This window comes from Aphanomyces astaci, assembly GCF_000520075.1.
Source record: "Aphanomyces astaci strain APO3 unplaced genomic scaffold supercont1.60, whole genome shotgun sequence".
In the NCBI taxonomy this organism is placed as follows: domain Eukaryota; phylum Oomycota; class Saprolegniomycetes; order Saprolegniales; family Verrucalvaceae; genus Aphanomyces; species Aphanomyces astaci.
The window spans coordinates 186,571-200,778 of record NW_009798323.1 but is presented as its reverse complement, the minus strand read 5'-3'; the positions used below and the strand labels follow the sequence as shown (position 1 = coordinate 200,778).

Below are 14,208 nucleotides of genomic sequence, written 5' to 3'. Positions count from 1 at the left end.
GGAGTCAGTTGAGGGCTTGTAGTCGGACGCAGGAGAGGATGGTTTGCTAGTGGGATAAGTGGGTTTGCTGGACGAAGGCGTCTTAGCGGAGTCAGTTGAGGGCTTGTAGTCGGACGCAGGAGAGGATGGTTTGCGAGTGGGATAAGTGGGTTTGCTGGACGAAGGCGTCTTAGCGGAGTCAGTTGAGGGCTTGTAGTCGGACGCAGGAGAGGATGGTTTGCGAGTGGGATAAGTGGGTTTGCTGGACGAAGGCGTCTTAGCGGATTCAGTTGAGGTCTTAGTGGCGGACAGAGAGGTTTTGAATACTGACTGATTAGGTTTTTGGCGGGATGTAGGCGTCGCGTTAGACGAAGGAGTCGATGCGGGCAATTCAGGGTATGTGATCCTTTGGGCCACATTGCATGTTCCCTTGTCAGTTGTCCCTCGCTTCAAGTATATGTACCCTTTGTCACCCCATTCCGTCCCCCACGAGTTCTTGATTTTGAAGTACTCGTCGTTGTAACCGACGGCAATCACATAGTGGTCGGATTGAACCCCAGGGCATTGAGACACGATGCCACTCTTGTAGTTGCGCCACACTGCGTTGGAAGATTCGACGAACACGGTGGCGGGCTGACTTTCCAGAACTGTCATGAGCGAATCCTCGCCAAACGTAGTCTTGGTTTTGCCAATCGTCAGCTGCTTCTTGGTGCAGCTGGTTTGGCAGGTACCGCTTTGACCACTCGTGCCGGAAGTGTACGGGTAAGACTCTTCAGTGCACATGCCTTGTTGCATCCAGTCGATGGCTGGTGAAGGATTGCCACCGTTGCAACCAGAGTTCTTTTCGTCACAGCTGACCACTTGTTGCTCAGACAAGTCCAAGAGTTCACCAGTTGCAATGCAGTGGGCAGTCTCCACCGCCCCGATGGTGGCGAAGGCCCAGCTTGACCCACACAGGCCTTGGTTGACAATCGGGGAGTTGCACTTGGATGTCGACCAGTCCGCTTGAGAAGCACGGTCATTTGCCAACTCTGACAAATGCGAGGCGTTGGTGAAGTTTTGTGGCTCAAATGACTTCATCAACATGCCCTTAAACTCTTCGTCGGTCAAGAGAGCAAACTGGTTGAATGGACTGAACTCAGCGTGCGGGTTGGATGCTTTTGCGACCTTCGCCTCTTGGACGGTGTGGTGGAAGCGCTCGAGTTCATCGACAGAATGGCCATCGACTTGGGCAGATTCCGTGTTGGTTCGGGGGAAGAAGCCGTTGGCTCGTGCAATGGGGCCATACAACTCCTTCCATTTGTCCAGTTCTTGCTCCAACGAAGTTTGATCAGACGAGCTGAGGGATTTGAAAGAATGTCGGGTAGCAGACGCAGTGGTTGCGAGCGCGGTGGAGAGGGCGAGATTTGCTTTCATATGCGTTTGATAAACGGAATTGAACAATGACAGTTTGGTTTGGAATGTAAAACTTGATTTCATATCGTTTGAACTGTCCAAAGTTCGCTGCACCCAAGTCCGCGTGTGATTTAACAATAGTACGGTACGATGGTTACCATGCGGAAGAACGCAATGTGGACCACACGACACCCCATGTATTTCTGGCTCAATCTCCTGATTCTACCGTCCAAGGGTTCAGGGATTTGAATGTCCCCGGCCATCAATGCGCAGATAGTTATGCACTAACTTACAAGAAGTGCTGCATTCTTACCCAGTACGTGCAAGCAATACAAAATCCAACATTTTTCTCCAGGCCGTTGGACGAGGAAGTAACATCGAATGGAGGATTGGATTGGTGTATGTGCCAGGGCTAGAGTTGTTTTCGACCAGTAGAGTAGTACTATGGGTGGATGTGAACTTTGGTAAGAAACTTATACTAGTAGTACATAGTTGTACTCGACTTACTGTCGTGCAATTTTCACGTCTGGATACAGTATCGCCAAAGAAACATTTTCGTAGCAAAATAATACTTCGAAGTAGTATGTTACAGTCTCTGTTGTACTGTATTGCACGTACAGAGGCTAGGCGAGTAGTGCTGTACTGTACTGTACATATCATACAATATCATCTGTTGAAATTCTACTTACACCATTTTGCAGTGCCTGATACCGGTACAATATATTTGGCGGTGTATCCGATATAATTGGCCGTGTGCCCAAGCAATTGCCCAACTGCCCGAAGAATTGTGTCGTGAGCCCGATGAAAATGGAAATCACGCAATAAAAAGTCAATTCAATATAGAAATGGTCGTCAAACGACACATGCAGCATCGTTGCAGTGACGTAACATACCAGCGCCCATGTTGCGCATGGCCTTCGCGCGTCCATCGAGGTAAATCGAAACAGATTCAAATTTTGAACGGAGTTGAAGTATGGACGAAACGTTGAAGTATAGGTAGGGGCAACAGTATACAGTACTACCACTCTGGTCCATGAAAAGTGTCCCATTTGTTTCAGTGCGACGCCATTCGTCTGTTATTTTAGTTGAATGCATCTGATTGGTGCATTTGAAAGCCAGAGATCGCGTCTTTGATTGGCTTGTCAACGTTTCTCTGAATTCGTTGTGACAGTGTACGACGTCGATTTTTTTTAGAGAAAATCACCTACTGAGCGTTCAATATCACTTCAATCTGATATACTTGAGGCCTAATATAGAGCATCTCCACCCGTCAGTTTTATAGTTCAGCTTTTACGGATAACCTTTAGATAGGACCAGTCTTGGCTTTATTAGAGCATCTCCACCGGTTGGGTCTTATAACATGGCTTTTCACGGATAATGTACGGATAAAGGGGAGTCTTATGCTGGTTCTACCAATAAGACGCATTTTCCCCACCCGTCAGTCTTATTTTGCGCAGGGAATCCAACACAGACGAACATCAACTTTTCGCTTACTTTTAGTCACCGCGATCACTTCTTCACCAAGGCGTTAACAGTAACCGTCAATGTAGTGTAGCGATTCGCAGGACGATTGTCGTGAGTTTGTTTCTACGTATTGCCCGATATGTAGGTGGAGATGCTCTAAAGACTTGTCTAGCCTACACAGAGCAGCCACACGTGCTTGCCAGCACCAAAGACTTTACTGTTAGCTACAGTAGTTGCACCTTGTGTCGTTGCACTAGTGTCGATCACCACACCATGCTGGTACAATGGCCAGGACGACCCTATCCAAGGTTTGCTTACAGCTCTCTCTCCATGGCCGGCGGCTGATTTTGGGGTATACAGTACACCTAGAGAGAGGTATCCACCTCTTTCTTTATCAATAAGAATATGTATTTATAGAGTGATTTTCTCAGAACTCTACCAATTTTCATACTGCACTTTACAGTTAACAAGTCAAAACAAATGGGACTCTTTTCATGGACCAGAGTAGTAAAAATATCGACTTCATATTAGGTACTGGAGTACTGGAGTTCTATCTGCTATTCATGGGAGCAAATTGCACAATTCATTGGTACAGAATAAAGTAAGTGCAATTAAAATATCGACTTCAATGTGTTGAATATCGACTTCGATGTATTGACTTGAACAAAGTATACTGTTGCCCCCATACTTCAACGTTTCGTCCATACTCCAACTCCCTCCAAAATTTTAATCTGTCGCCGGCAGAGCTCATGTTTCGATTTACTTCAAGGTACGCACCTCGATGGACGCACGGAGGCCATGCACAACAAGGGCGTTGGTATGTGACGTCACAGCAACAATGCTGCATGTGTCGTTTGACGATCATTTCTTTATTGAATTGACTTTTTATTGCGTGATTTCCATTTTCATCGGGCTCACGACATAATACTTCGGGCAGATGGGCAATTGCTCGGGCATACGACCAAATATGTCGGGCGCACGCCATCCGTGAGCCAAATTAAACGGGCATATGGCCAACTTAACTGCAAAAAGGTGTATACACAGTATTAACCCGCTAGGATGGACGAGATTTCTCAATGAGAAATATTCTCATTGGCCGGGTTAGCCAATTAACTGTAAATCACATACTGCAGCTATGCATGATTCCTGATCAGATCACAGCGGAAGTACTATGGGACTAACGCTGAAAAACGTTCAACAAGTCTGAATACCGTCCAGTCAAGACTGAAAACCGTCCAAACTAATAAACACTAGTTAGATGGCATATGTTTTGTACTCTGACCACCTCAACTAATACTAGGGGATTTAGCATTATACTTCGAAGTATGTGCACGCGGGGGTAGGGCGAAGTCCCGGTGTTACAGGGTTACGGGAAGAAAATTTGCTTGAACGGTTTTCAGTCTTGGCTGAATGGTATCCAGGTTTATTGAACGTTTTCCCATAGTTTCCCTTCTATGGTGGTACTACGTTCAGTACAGTACTGCTGTATTAATACTATTACTCAAGTAATCGTAGTACTTTTAATAGTACTGTACACTGTAGCTACAGTATGCACGATTCCTGATCAGATCAAAGGGGAATTATACAGTACGTACATTACGCATCTCGTTTCGAATTTCTCTGCCGTAAAAGTCAACCCATTTTTCGAACAACACATTCTTGTTCATATTTGGACTCTACATTCGCCTCACCCACATACCGGTACAGTAGTTCCTACAGTATCATGAGTTCAATCAATCCACTTGTAGCATTGTTCAATTTCACTTGCAAACACACAGCTAACGTTAACCTAGATAGCCAATTTATGGTGCACTTGAAAGGACCTCGGTCGTGGCATGCAGTTTTCTCGTAGCCCAGGACCGGGATTTAAATACTGAAAGTTTCTGCCTGAATCCGAAAGGTTGGGCATTCTTCATTACTATATAATCCGCTGGAATAGAGTTCATTTTCGGGTTATTTTACTTCGATTTCCACTTAATCAAGACAAAATAGGTGGGACGGTTTATGGTGCACGGTTTAACAGTAAGCTTAAAAAATGTAAAGTTATGCGATGTTTGCTTATTTTTCGGCGATTTCATTTTGGGTCTGGGCAACTCCCACGTTCAGTTTTTCATGAATACCCCATTTTCAGACTTGACGTCGCACTTGTCCGATGCATCGATTGGATTGTATTCGATGCAGAACGAACACTTTGGCATCGTTGAAATGATGGCGGCGGGCCTCGTCGCGATTGTGCACGACTCTGGAGGTCCGCGCGAAGACATTGTCAAGCCTGGCACAGGATACTTGGCCACCACGCCGGAAGAATACGCCACGTACATGTACGGCATCCTCACGCAACCCAATGTAGCGGACGACACCCGGCAAGCCGCGCGGGTGTCGGCGGGGCGGTTTTCAGACAAAATCTTCCAAGATAGCTTAGCCACGGCTCTAGCTCCAGTGTTGATCCTTTCGGCTGCCTCAATGATTTGAAAGGGAAATTCGCACTTGGTGTGCAATGTAGTAACGTTACCGGTAGAATGAACAAGCCATTTTGATATGAAATATATCCCCAAAACGGGTTCAAATTGAACAATTGATGTAATGTGACACACTAGTTCGATGGGCGGCTAAATTTCCACGACGCAGTTGTAATCGTGAAGCGCCAAGTCGGTCAGGAGAAGCAAGTGGTGGTGGCTGTACAGGTTGGAAATGTGTGGAAACTCGTCCTCGATGGAGTCGTCAAAATCGTATGCTGTGCGATGGTTCTGGTGGATGTCGTCCCGGGGAGACTCGATGCTGTACGGCTCAGAGTTGGAGTCGTCGAACCCTTGATTCTCTGGCTGTGGTTTCGTTGGCTTGTGGGTGTCAACTACGTCGCCTTGCACTTTCGTTCGACGTAGTTCATGTACTATATGCCATATGTAAATTTACATTAATTCGACCAGACGAGCCGAGTTTATGATAAGTGCAGCTCGGTTTGTCGGCTCGAAGACCGACACGGTAGTGTGTGCTTGGTACCGGTGGAGCGGCGCCGAGTGGAGTTTCCAGATCACGATCATGGATTCCTTTGAGTGACAAGGATGCTGTGACTGGGGGGGTGCCATACCATCGGCTTGATGTCCGCCTAGAGCGACAATTTCGAGAACACTTGCAGCGCGGCCGTCCAACACGACGAGGCTGCGAACGAACGACACACTGGTGAGGATTACCGACATTTTCAGGTTCCACTTGACGCTCTGCGTATTGTCCGTGTAATGCGCAATAATCAAAACACCAGAATCCCCCACCCCCTCTTGCTGCTAGCTGTGGTGGAAATATCTCCGAGCATTCTATTACATACTAGTATACTATTTATAGAACAGCAATGGATAGCCAATGCTGAAAAATTCGAGCGCAGAGCTGGATTCTCCGACATCGGCGGGGCAGTTGATGGTTCTCTTTTTAGAATGGAAAAGCCGTATGAAATTGACGGGTAATATTTGAATGCATTAATGCTTAAACCGATGTAAAATATTATATATTGATGTGCATTAGTTGGATTTGTCGCAAATGATTCGCCGCGATTAACTTGCAAGCGACGGTAGACGGCCGTGGGCGATTTATGGAGTACTCTCTGTGTCCAGGGTCGTGCGGTGACAAAAATATGTGGCATATGTCGAGCTTGGGGCGACGTGGCAAAGCTATTTTGCCGGCGTACATGCATCTCATCGGTGATGCTGGATACACCCTGGCCACATACATGATGATACCCTACCCGATATACACTGGGATGCCCGGAAGTGAATTACGATACAAGTATCTTCAGTCTCGTTCACGGATTGTCGTCGAGATGGCCTTCGGCGGCCTGAAAAGGAGGTGGCGTATCCTGAAGCGCACCTTGAACATGAAAACTCCAAGAAGTTGTGGTCGAACTATCGTTACCTGCATGGTGTTGCACAACCTCACGATCGATGTTGGCGACGAATTACGGACCGAATTGACCCATATTTGGGACTTCATGTGCTCGAAGAGACTTGGTCAGTGCAGACGTCGAACAGTGAAACTGCCCTGCACAAGCGAAATGGAATTAAACAATAGAGAGGTTTCCGTAAAATCCTTTCGGCTCCAACTTCGCTTCAGACAACAAACACATGATGTGAACGGAAATTATGTTTTCTAAGTTTCATAAATTTCCGATATTGTTCCTGTTACACGACAATCATTGAATCGGTGCCAAAAATAGATAAAACGATATTTACCACGAAAACCACACTGCTTCTCAATCATGGCCCTGTCGGTGCACACCATTACCATGCTCTTGGCACTTGCTAAGACAAAATCAACGCGCGACATGTTGGTGTGCATGTACGTGTACCAATACGTCGAGCCTCCACTCATCCCAAGGGTAGTATTTTCCCTTGACGGCTATGCCCACACAAACGCGCTCCTTGACTTTCGGTTCGACGTGGTTGGAATCAAACGACTTGGCTACCTGCTGGGGGTCTCCACCGTCGTTATAATAACGAACATTTCCAGGATCTCTCTAGATGAAGCCATGTGTGTGTTGCTCAGTCGATTGACTTTCCCCCGACGTTATCACGACATGGCACGAATGTTTGGTTGGTCGTTCACGAGGGCGCCTATCCGACATTTTCAACCACATGGTGTATGATCTGTACGACCGTTGGAAACAGGATTTGTTTTTCAATTTGAGATTGCTGCGTGCCAACATGGACAAGTATTGTGTGGCCTTCCATAACAAAGAATCACCACTCAGCTGTGTGCTTGGCTTCACTGACGGAACGAAAGTCCAAACGTGTCGTATTGCAGCGGTTGGAGACGGATTAAATCTGCAAAAACAGTTGTACAGTGGGCACAAACGAATCCATTGCCTCAACTACCAAGCCGTCGCTGCCCCGGATGGTATTTGTATTCACTTTTGGGGACCAACTGAGGGTCGACGCCACGAATCAGCGATGCTCGCGCACAGTGGCCTCTTGCAAGCAATTTCAAGCCATCCGGCAATATTTGCCTCAAAATACATCTACGGCGACCCAGCATATGGAGTAACCAGGCACATTATCAGCGGCTACAAGGGAACAACATTTCAGTCAAAAAACAAAACTTCAACAAAGCCATGAGATGCGTGCGACAGTCAGTCGAATGGAATTTCAAGATCATGAAAACACTGCGGGCGTACATCACGTTCAAGAATCTTGCAAAAGTTCGACAATCACCGATGGCGAAAATCGTTTGTGTTGCCATGCTGTTGACGAATTGTCACTGCTGGCATTTCCGGGGTAATCAAATCAGTATGTATTTTGAAGTAGCCCCACCAACGCTCGAAGAATATCTTGACACAGTGCAGGTTGAAACAATCTAATAGTAATAAATTGAATTTCATCGACAGTTGCATTAATAATAACAAGTACATTAATAGTAATATTAACTACTAGAGCAATATAGTTTGTGGGCCAAGCTAGAACAATGACAATTACTCTAGAACTTCTTCACTAGTGCATCGAGCACGGTAGTCATAGCGCTCTGCATCACTTGCATTTGCTGCATCTGGACCTCGCGGTCCTTTTGGCGTTCATTAACTTCACGTTGGCGGTCCATTTTGCGCTCCTCAAAATTCCGGTGGCGTTCTTCAACTTCACGTTCGAGGTCTTTTTTGCGTTCCTCCAACTCACGTGCAAACATGAACTTGCGTAGATCAAGCACACTTCGGTTGCCTTCGTTCATGAGTGTAAGGATTTTCAGCATTACCCGACGCATTCGACCCCCCATCGCCAACTTCGGCTTTTCGTTTACCTTGAGATTTCATGGCTTCGTCACGAACAAGAGCACCGGCTTCTTCGGACCGTGCTGCTGTGCTGTCCTCGGTGCTTGCACGACGCATTTCTTCGTTATTGGCCTCATCCACTTGGGTTGCGAGGTCGTCCAGCAGGATGGTCTTCTCCGTTACTTCTTCGGCAACGCCTGATGCCCGCATTGAAGCTCTGTTGTCGTCACGATGATCACGCAATAATAAGGCAAATCGGGCTTGTGCTTTCTTGCCATCGAACTGGGGACGGTCAAAGTCACCCACGGTAGCCAGATTCCGTGCAACGGAGTCTCAGACATCCATAATTTTGCCTCGACGGGCGAGGAATAGCATCTCCACGCTGATTTGGGTCAGAAGCAAGATGTCTTGACGCTCGGTGAACTACCGACGCTTCAGAGGAGTTGACATTGCACACACGAATGGAGAGGACAGGGTTCTGCTCAGACACCCCTCAGAGAGGAACCATAATAAACTTTGAAGAGTTTCCTTACTGATATTCCAAGGGTTTCGAAAAACAAGTGCTGGGAAGCATAAGAGGAAACGATCGGAATTTTTAGAAACATCTCTAATATATTGTATCCTTGTACTTGTGAGTTCATAAAACTATTAATATCTAAGTACTAGTTAGTATTTGTGAAAGCGTTAATGGTAGTTGACATGTTCATATGTGAAGTTACATTAACTTCAGTAGTATCACTTCCTGATTTTTATTACTTGCTAATCAACTTTGCAAGAGACTCAAATAGGACTTTGTTGAGTGCTGCCTGTTCCTTTTGTTCTCCGCTTGCAACTACAACATAATGTTAATTTTGTCTACAAGTGGAGACAAATCCACAACCGGTGCAAATAGGGGTGAGGTCTTCGAACTGGCCATCGTAACCAGAGCGTCTGCTATTCTGGAAAGCGTCGCCTCCAACGAATCACCCAACGACTTTATCGCTACGACTGCCCGAGGAATCATTGGAGAGTGCGCAGCCGGACGAATTTTGGTAGCAGTGCTTAGGGGACTATTGGTGCCGTCGTCGGAGTCGCCCAGGGTCTCGTCAAAATTGTCCTGAATGGAGTCCATCATTGGCGACGAGTTCCTTCCAGTGCATTCCTACAAAATTATAATAAAGTAAAAGTTGCATATAAATATATATATAATGAACCTGAAAATATTCCACAAGTATCTGCCAGTGGTCTGGGTAGTCGATTGATTCCTCCACGTTGCCAGTCTCGTCGGTAGCTTGCACAGAGAACGATACTCTGTTTTCAACGCGGCGAATCGTTTCGTCACTTGCTTGACATCGTAATTAACACCTGCCCTAATGTTGAAGCGTGCGGTTACGAAAGCCCACCATGCAGCCTTTTGCTTTGTCGTCTTGCATGCGTTGAACTTGCGCTTCGCTGTCTCGCTGAACCTGATCGCCATGAGATCTGCAATCATCTCTCTGGTCGATGTGGCTCTCATTTTGTCCACCGGGGATGTCTTGATCGTTGGTTTGAATGTCCTTGGCTTCTTCGCTGTCGGGCCGTATTCGGCAGCCACTTCTGGTTGCCCAAGCTCCGTCATTGTGAGTGATTGGCCATGAAACTGGCCCTTACCACCGCTACTATCCGGACGCATTACTCTGACCGGTTATTATTTTTACCGGATTATTTTAACCAGCACCAACTTTTTCTCACCCAAAAAGTCTTCGAAAAAAATTGAGGTACTGATTTCCCCCCTGATTGAATTGGTTGATTGTGAACAACTTTCAAAGAATATCAAAATACACAGTTAATGCAGCATTAATTTTCGAAAGAAGTCTACTCATGTTCCATGGCTACCACGTGCTCACTGAAAGACGACAGGTCAGTGTCCAGAATGCCAGTGCATTTCCAGCAATTCACAATCGTTGACTGTGCAACAGACCGCCATGTTTTCTTGGCCCAGGCCATCGCTTCGACCAAAGGTACTTCATAGAGTGTATCCTGTCGTCCAGCCATGACAGAACCTATTTGTTCCAGTGCGTTTTGCACCTGGCGTTGTTTGACCTTGGCCTTGAAGGAAGCAATGATACCAGCTTCCTACTGTGTTTCTGTTGCAGGTGAAAGGTGCTATTCTTCAGCAACATCTTGACGTTGACGTTTGCGTACAGCGTTTCGTCATCCGGCTTGTGCGGAGGTGCGTTTTCGACTAAAAGCACTACCCTGCGGTCTTCTGCGGACATGCGGTCATTTAGCTCATTCAGGTATGCGTTGAAATTGTTGCCTGCCATCCAACCATTTTTCCTGGCAAGGTAGTCGAAACCAAGGTCGGTGCCTGACATGCCGTTGAAGCAATGTGAACGTGCCGCAGTCCCAATGAGGCCAGGGTCAACCACATTCGAACGATCCGCGTTAGTGGTGAGGGCAATTGGGATTCGTTTTTTAGACTTCTTCGTTCCAGGTTGACGGTTCTTGTGATGGAGCGGTGGGGAGCCATGCAGTAGAAACACGCTGTTTCATCCATATTGTAGGTATTCTTGTCGTCGTATCATCGTGTGACGGCCATCATGGCCAGCCGGCCATCGGCTACATCGGCTGGAGACACCGAACCGACTTTGCCATGCTGGACTTTACTGGTAAGGCCGTACTTGAGTTAAAACTTGTATAGTCAGCCTTTTGAAAAGAAAATGAAGCGTGCTGACGAAACATCCATTTGGTCACAAAGTACCGATGCATGCTTTCGGATCAACTAGCCCGTGATGCACACGCCCAGGTCTTCACAGCGTAAGACCCATTCGAGAATGCGCTCCTCGATGTCTGGCAGAGTTACGATGCGGTCGTTCTTCCTGTTGGTTTTGTCTGACCGTGTAGCTTAATGTAGCTTGATGCTTAATGGCACGTCCAATGGTTGGTTTGGATGGAGGAGACACAAGAGCAAACTTGAGAGCAGCCCATGTGGCTAACTCTGTGTACGTAGCGCTTGGATTTTGCATGTGGTGAGCATAAAGCTCGTGCTTTTCCGACATAGTCATTAGCAGCTTCATGATTTGAAATGCTACTACTATTAATACTTCAAAATTTGTTCCAACATGCTTGTACGATTTGATTAGAGCATCTCCAACGGTAAATTCTAACCTATTGCTAAAGTATAGGTTAAAGTCAAACTTCGTTTTTACGGTTGCTATTTTGGCACTATCCGGACTCTTTAGAAATTTCGTCCCACAGAATTTCTTTTTTCGCGTGATATAGCAACAAACCCTCCGGATAGAGCAAGAGTTTCTATTCTATATCCGTAACTTCGAATTGAAATAGAAATAAAAACGCCGTTGGAGATGCTCTAAGAGCATCTAATTTATGCAAACAGACCTCCAATTTTGATAATTACAAGTTTATAGAAATTATTCACTTTGGCCCGTTTCAAAGAAACAGGGAAATCAGTACTATTAATAGTAGTTTACTTCACAGTCAACCAGGCCCTAACTAGTACTACTAGTATGTAGTATTAATCCAGATTAAAAAGTAATCCAGGAATATTTGAAGTCATCCAGGCAAAATTGAATTCATCCATATCCTAATTAGGTTTCGAATATTTGTATTTAAATGTACTACAATAACGACAATAACGTATGTGATTATTTATTCATATTTACCCATTTACGAAACAAGATCAACACCCCGATAGTGAAGTTCATACTTTATTTTGAAAGAGAATGATGGTTACGAAACAAACACGTAACAACTTATCCGGAACGATTAGGAGCTAGCTTAGGCCAGGGCCGGGAATCAGGCCCGTTCGCCCGCGCAGCGACTCAGTATCACAGCAATGATCTATCTAAACCTTGGGAGCCCCCCTTATATACCGGTTAATTAACCGGATGTTTCGTAAGTCCTTGGTACAGTAGTCCCCCACAATAGCGAACCTTTGATCGCAATCCGATATTAGAGGTATTACAGGACTAAGAGGTATAAAATGCTACAGGATATTTGCTTGGGTACCAAGTCTCTGATTGGTCAGAATAATCCATATGTTTTGTCAAACCACGACAACGAAAGTGCCCTGATTGGGTGGATAACATATTCGAATTCAGGAGGGGGTTGATACCCTGGCAAACTCCAGAAGACAAAACCCATCACATTACGAGTTATTAAAACTATTAGTCAATTCGTATACTACTTCGTCAAGTATTCCAGTATGCAGTATGCGGTAAGCCACCCCGACATAGTTGACTTGGCAGGTACAGTAGTTTGGGCAGCTGGAAAGCCGCGAGCGCCCATTGGCGAGGCGGAGGCCTCGTAGCGTTGGATTGGACTCATGGTGCTCGAGCAACGTTGATTTTTGTTCGTCAGCCGTAGCCTCGACGGCTGTGGCGACGGCATGATTTGACAGTGAGTACCAAATACTTGTTTATCATGTGTTGTGAATTATGTGTTGTGGACAATTTCAAATTTTGAAAAAAACTCTATAAACGGATGTATGAGTCTTTTGGAATTTTATACATTTGGAAAGGATATCGACTTTACGTGGGTGTGGGGGACTACTGTATTCATGTTTGGTGTCATCCAACGTCGTCCTCGTTGTAAGTACTGTAGGTATTGTCTGACGACTTGCAATCAGTTATTTTCCATATTTAACTATATCATACTTTCCCCATAGCCTGGTAGTCCAAATACTCAATTAACCATAGCCTGGTAGCAACACTGATCCCAGACCATTTCTCAACCTATGGTGCATGTCATCTATAACGTTCCAGATGACCAAATCCAAGACTGGAGGTTATATTATTTAACGTATATTTAATGGAGTTAAAACTAAATGAACAGTATATTTAATGGAGTTAAAACTAAATAAGTTAACAGTACATTTAATGGAGTTAAAACTAAATAAGTTAACAGACTGTAAATCCCGATTTCACGAGTTTGATCACTTTAGAGGTAGATTAACACTGTAAAGGTCCACTTACCTCCAGATATAATAGAGAGGTTTCGCAACTCATCTTTACATTACCCTCATCATCACATTATCGACAAATGTCGTTTTCAGGACAATGATATTGACAAAATAATTTACGTTTCGCAACTTATCCTCATCCGGAGGCTGCGGGAACAGGCGATAGTTAGTAGCAACGAGAATTCCATGAACGTTGCCAACACAACATAATGTTCCATCGCGCTTCAAGTATAGCTAGAAGCATCTATCACTGGGATCGGCGCGGTTTGTCGTCTGACGTCGCCAAAGCATCTTTGTTGCTGTCCGCCGAACGCCGCACCTCGTTGTCCAGCTCATCGACGTCAAACATTTCGACAATTCGGCGGTTTCGTACTTTCTCGCACAAACACAGTTAATTTTTTAAACGACATTTCAAAGTTATATTATTACATTATAACTTAAGAAAGTTAACCTAAGTTAACGTTAACTTTGTCATAATTTATGACAAACATTGTTAACAATCCGAGAAAGTACATGACTTCGACTAACGATTTCTTAGCAATGGTTGGGCGATATGCCATAAACTTTCGCGTGCAAGTAGATCTCGATGGTGTCTATGGAAGTTGATAAGAGTTCACTAAGTTGGGACAATAGTGGGCAAGAATCGGAGCATCAAACATTCCATTTTTGAAAAATATAGTTT

At 45.3% G+C, this 14,208-nt stretch overlaps 6 protein-coding genes across 6 annotated transcripts; 1 reads left to right on the top strand and 5 right to left on the bottom strand.

Moving 5' to 3' along the window:
- Nucleotides 1–178: 178 nt before the first annotated feature.
- H257_14679 (hypothetical protein) lies at nucleotides 179–1,395 on the bottom strand (the record flags this gene model as incomplete). Its single annotated transcript, XM_009842570.1, has 2 exons — nucleotides 179–241; nucleotides 307–1,395. The coding sequence occupies 2 exons, from the start codon at nucleotides 1,393–1,395 to the stop codon at nucleotides 179–181; spliced, it is 1,152 nt and encodes a 383-aa protein (XP_009840872.1).
- Nucleotides 1,396–4,950: 3,555 nt separating this feature from the next.
- Nucleotides 4,951–5,310, top strand: H257_14678 (hypothetical protein; the record flags this gene model as incomplete). Its single annotated transcript, XM_009842569.1, has 1 exon — nucleotides 4,951–5,310. The coding sequence occupies one exon, from the start codon at nucleotides 4,951–4,953 to the stop codon at nucleotides 5,308–5,310; it is 360 nt and encodes a 119-aa protein (XP_009840871.1).
- A 137-nt stretch (nucleotides 5,311–5,447) lies between these two features.
- On the bottom strand, nucleotides 5,448–7,197 carry H257_14677 (hypothetical protein; the record flags this gene model as incomplete). The annotated part of the gene is made up of 3 exons (XM_009842568.1): nucleotides 5,448–5,704; nucleotides 5,768–6,056; nucleotides 7,111–7,197. 3 exons carry the CDS (start codon nucleotides 7,195–7,197, stop codon nucleotides 5,448–5,450), a joined length of 633 nt encoding a protein of 210 aa, XP_009840870.1.
- Nucleotides 7,198–8,298: 1,101 nt separating this feature from the next.
- Nucleotides 8,299–8,794, bottom strand: H257_14676 (hypothetical protein; the record flags this gene model as incomplete). The annotated part of the gene is made up of 2 exons (XM_009842567.1): nucleotides 8,299–8,534; nucleotides 8,569–8,794. The coding sequence occupies 2 exons, from the start codon at nucleotides 8,792–8,794 to the stop codon at nucleotides 8,299–8,301; spliced, it is 462 nt and encodes a 153-aa protein (XP_009840869.1).
- A 123-nt stretch (nucleotides 8,795–8,917) lies between these two features.
- H257_14675 (hypothetical protein) lies at nucleotides 8,918–10,181 on the bottom strand (the record flags this gene model as incomplete). Its single annotated transcript, XM_009842566.1, has 3 exons — nucleotides 8,918–9,007; nucleotides 9,465–9,711; nucleotides 9,778–10,181. The coding sequence occupies 3 exons, from the start codon at nucleotides 10,179–10,181 to the stop codon at nucleotides 8,918–8,920; spliced, it is 741 nt and encodes a 246-aa protein (XP_009840868.1).
- A 1,146-nt stretch (nucleotides 10,182–11,327) lies between these two features.
- Nucleotides 11,328–13,875, bottom strand: H257_14674 (hypothetical protein; the record flags this gene model as incomplete). Its single annotated transcript, XM_009842565.1, has 3 exons — nucleotides 11,328–11,437; nucleotides 12,818–12,978; nucleotides 13,778–13,875. 3 exons carry the CDS (start codon nucleotides 13,873–13,875, stop codon nucleotides 11,328–11,330), a joined length of 369 nt encoding a protein of 122 aa, XP_009840867.1.
- Nucleotides 13,876–14,208: the final 333 nt, after the last annotated feature.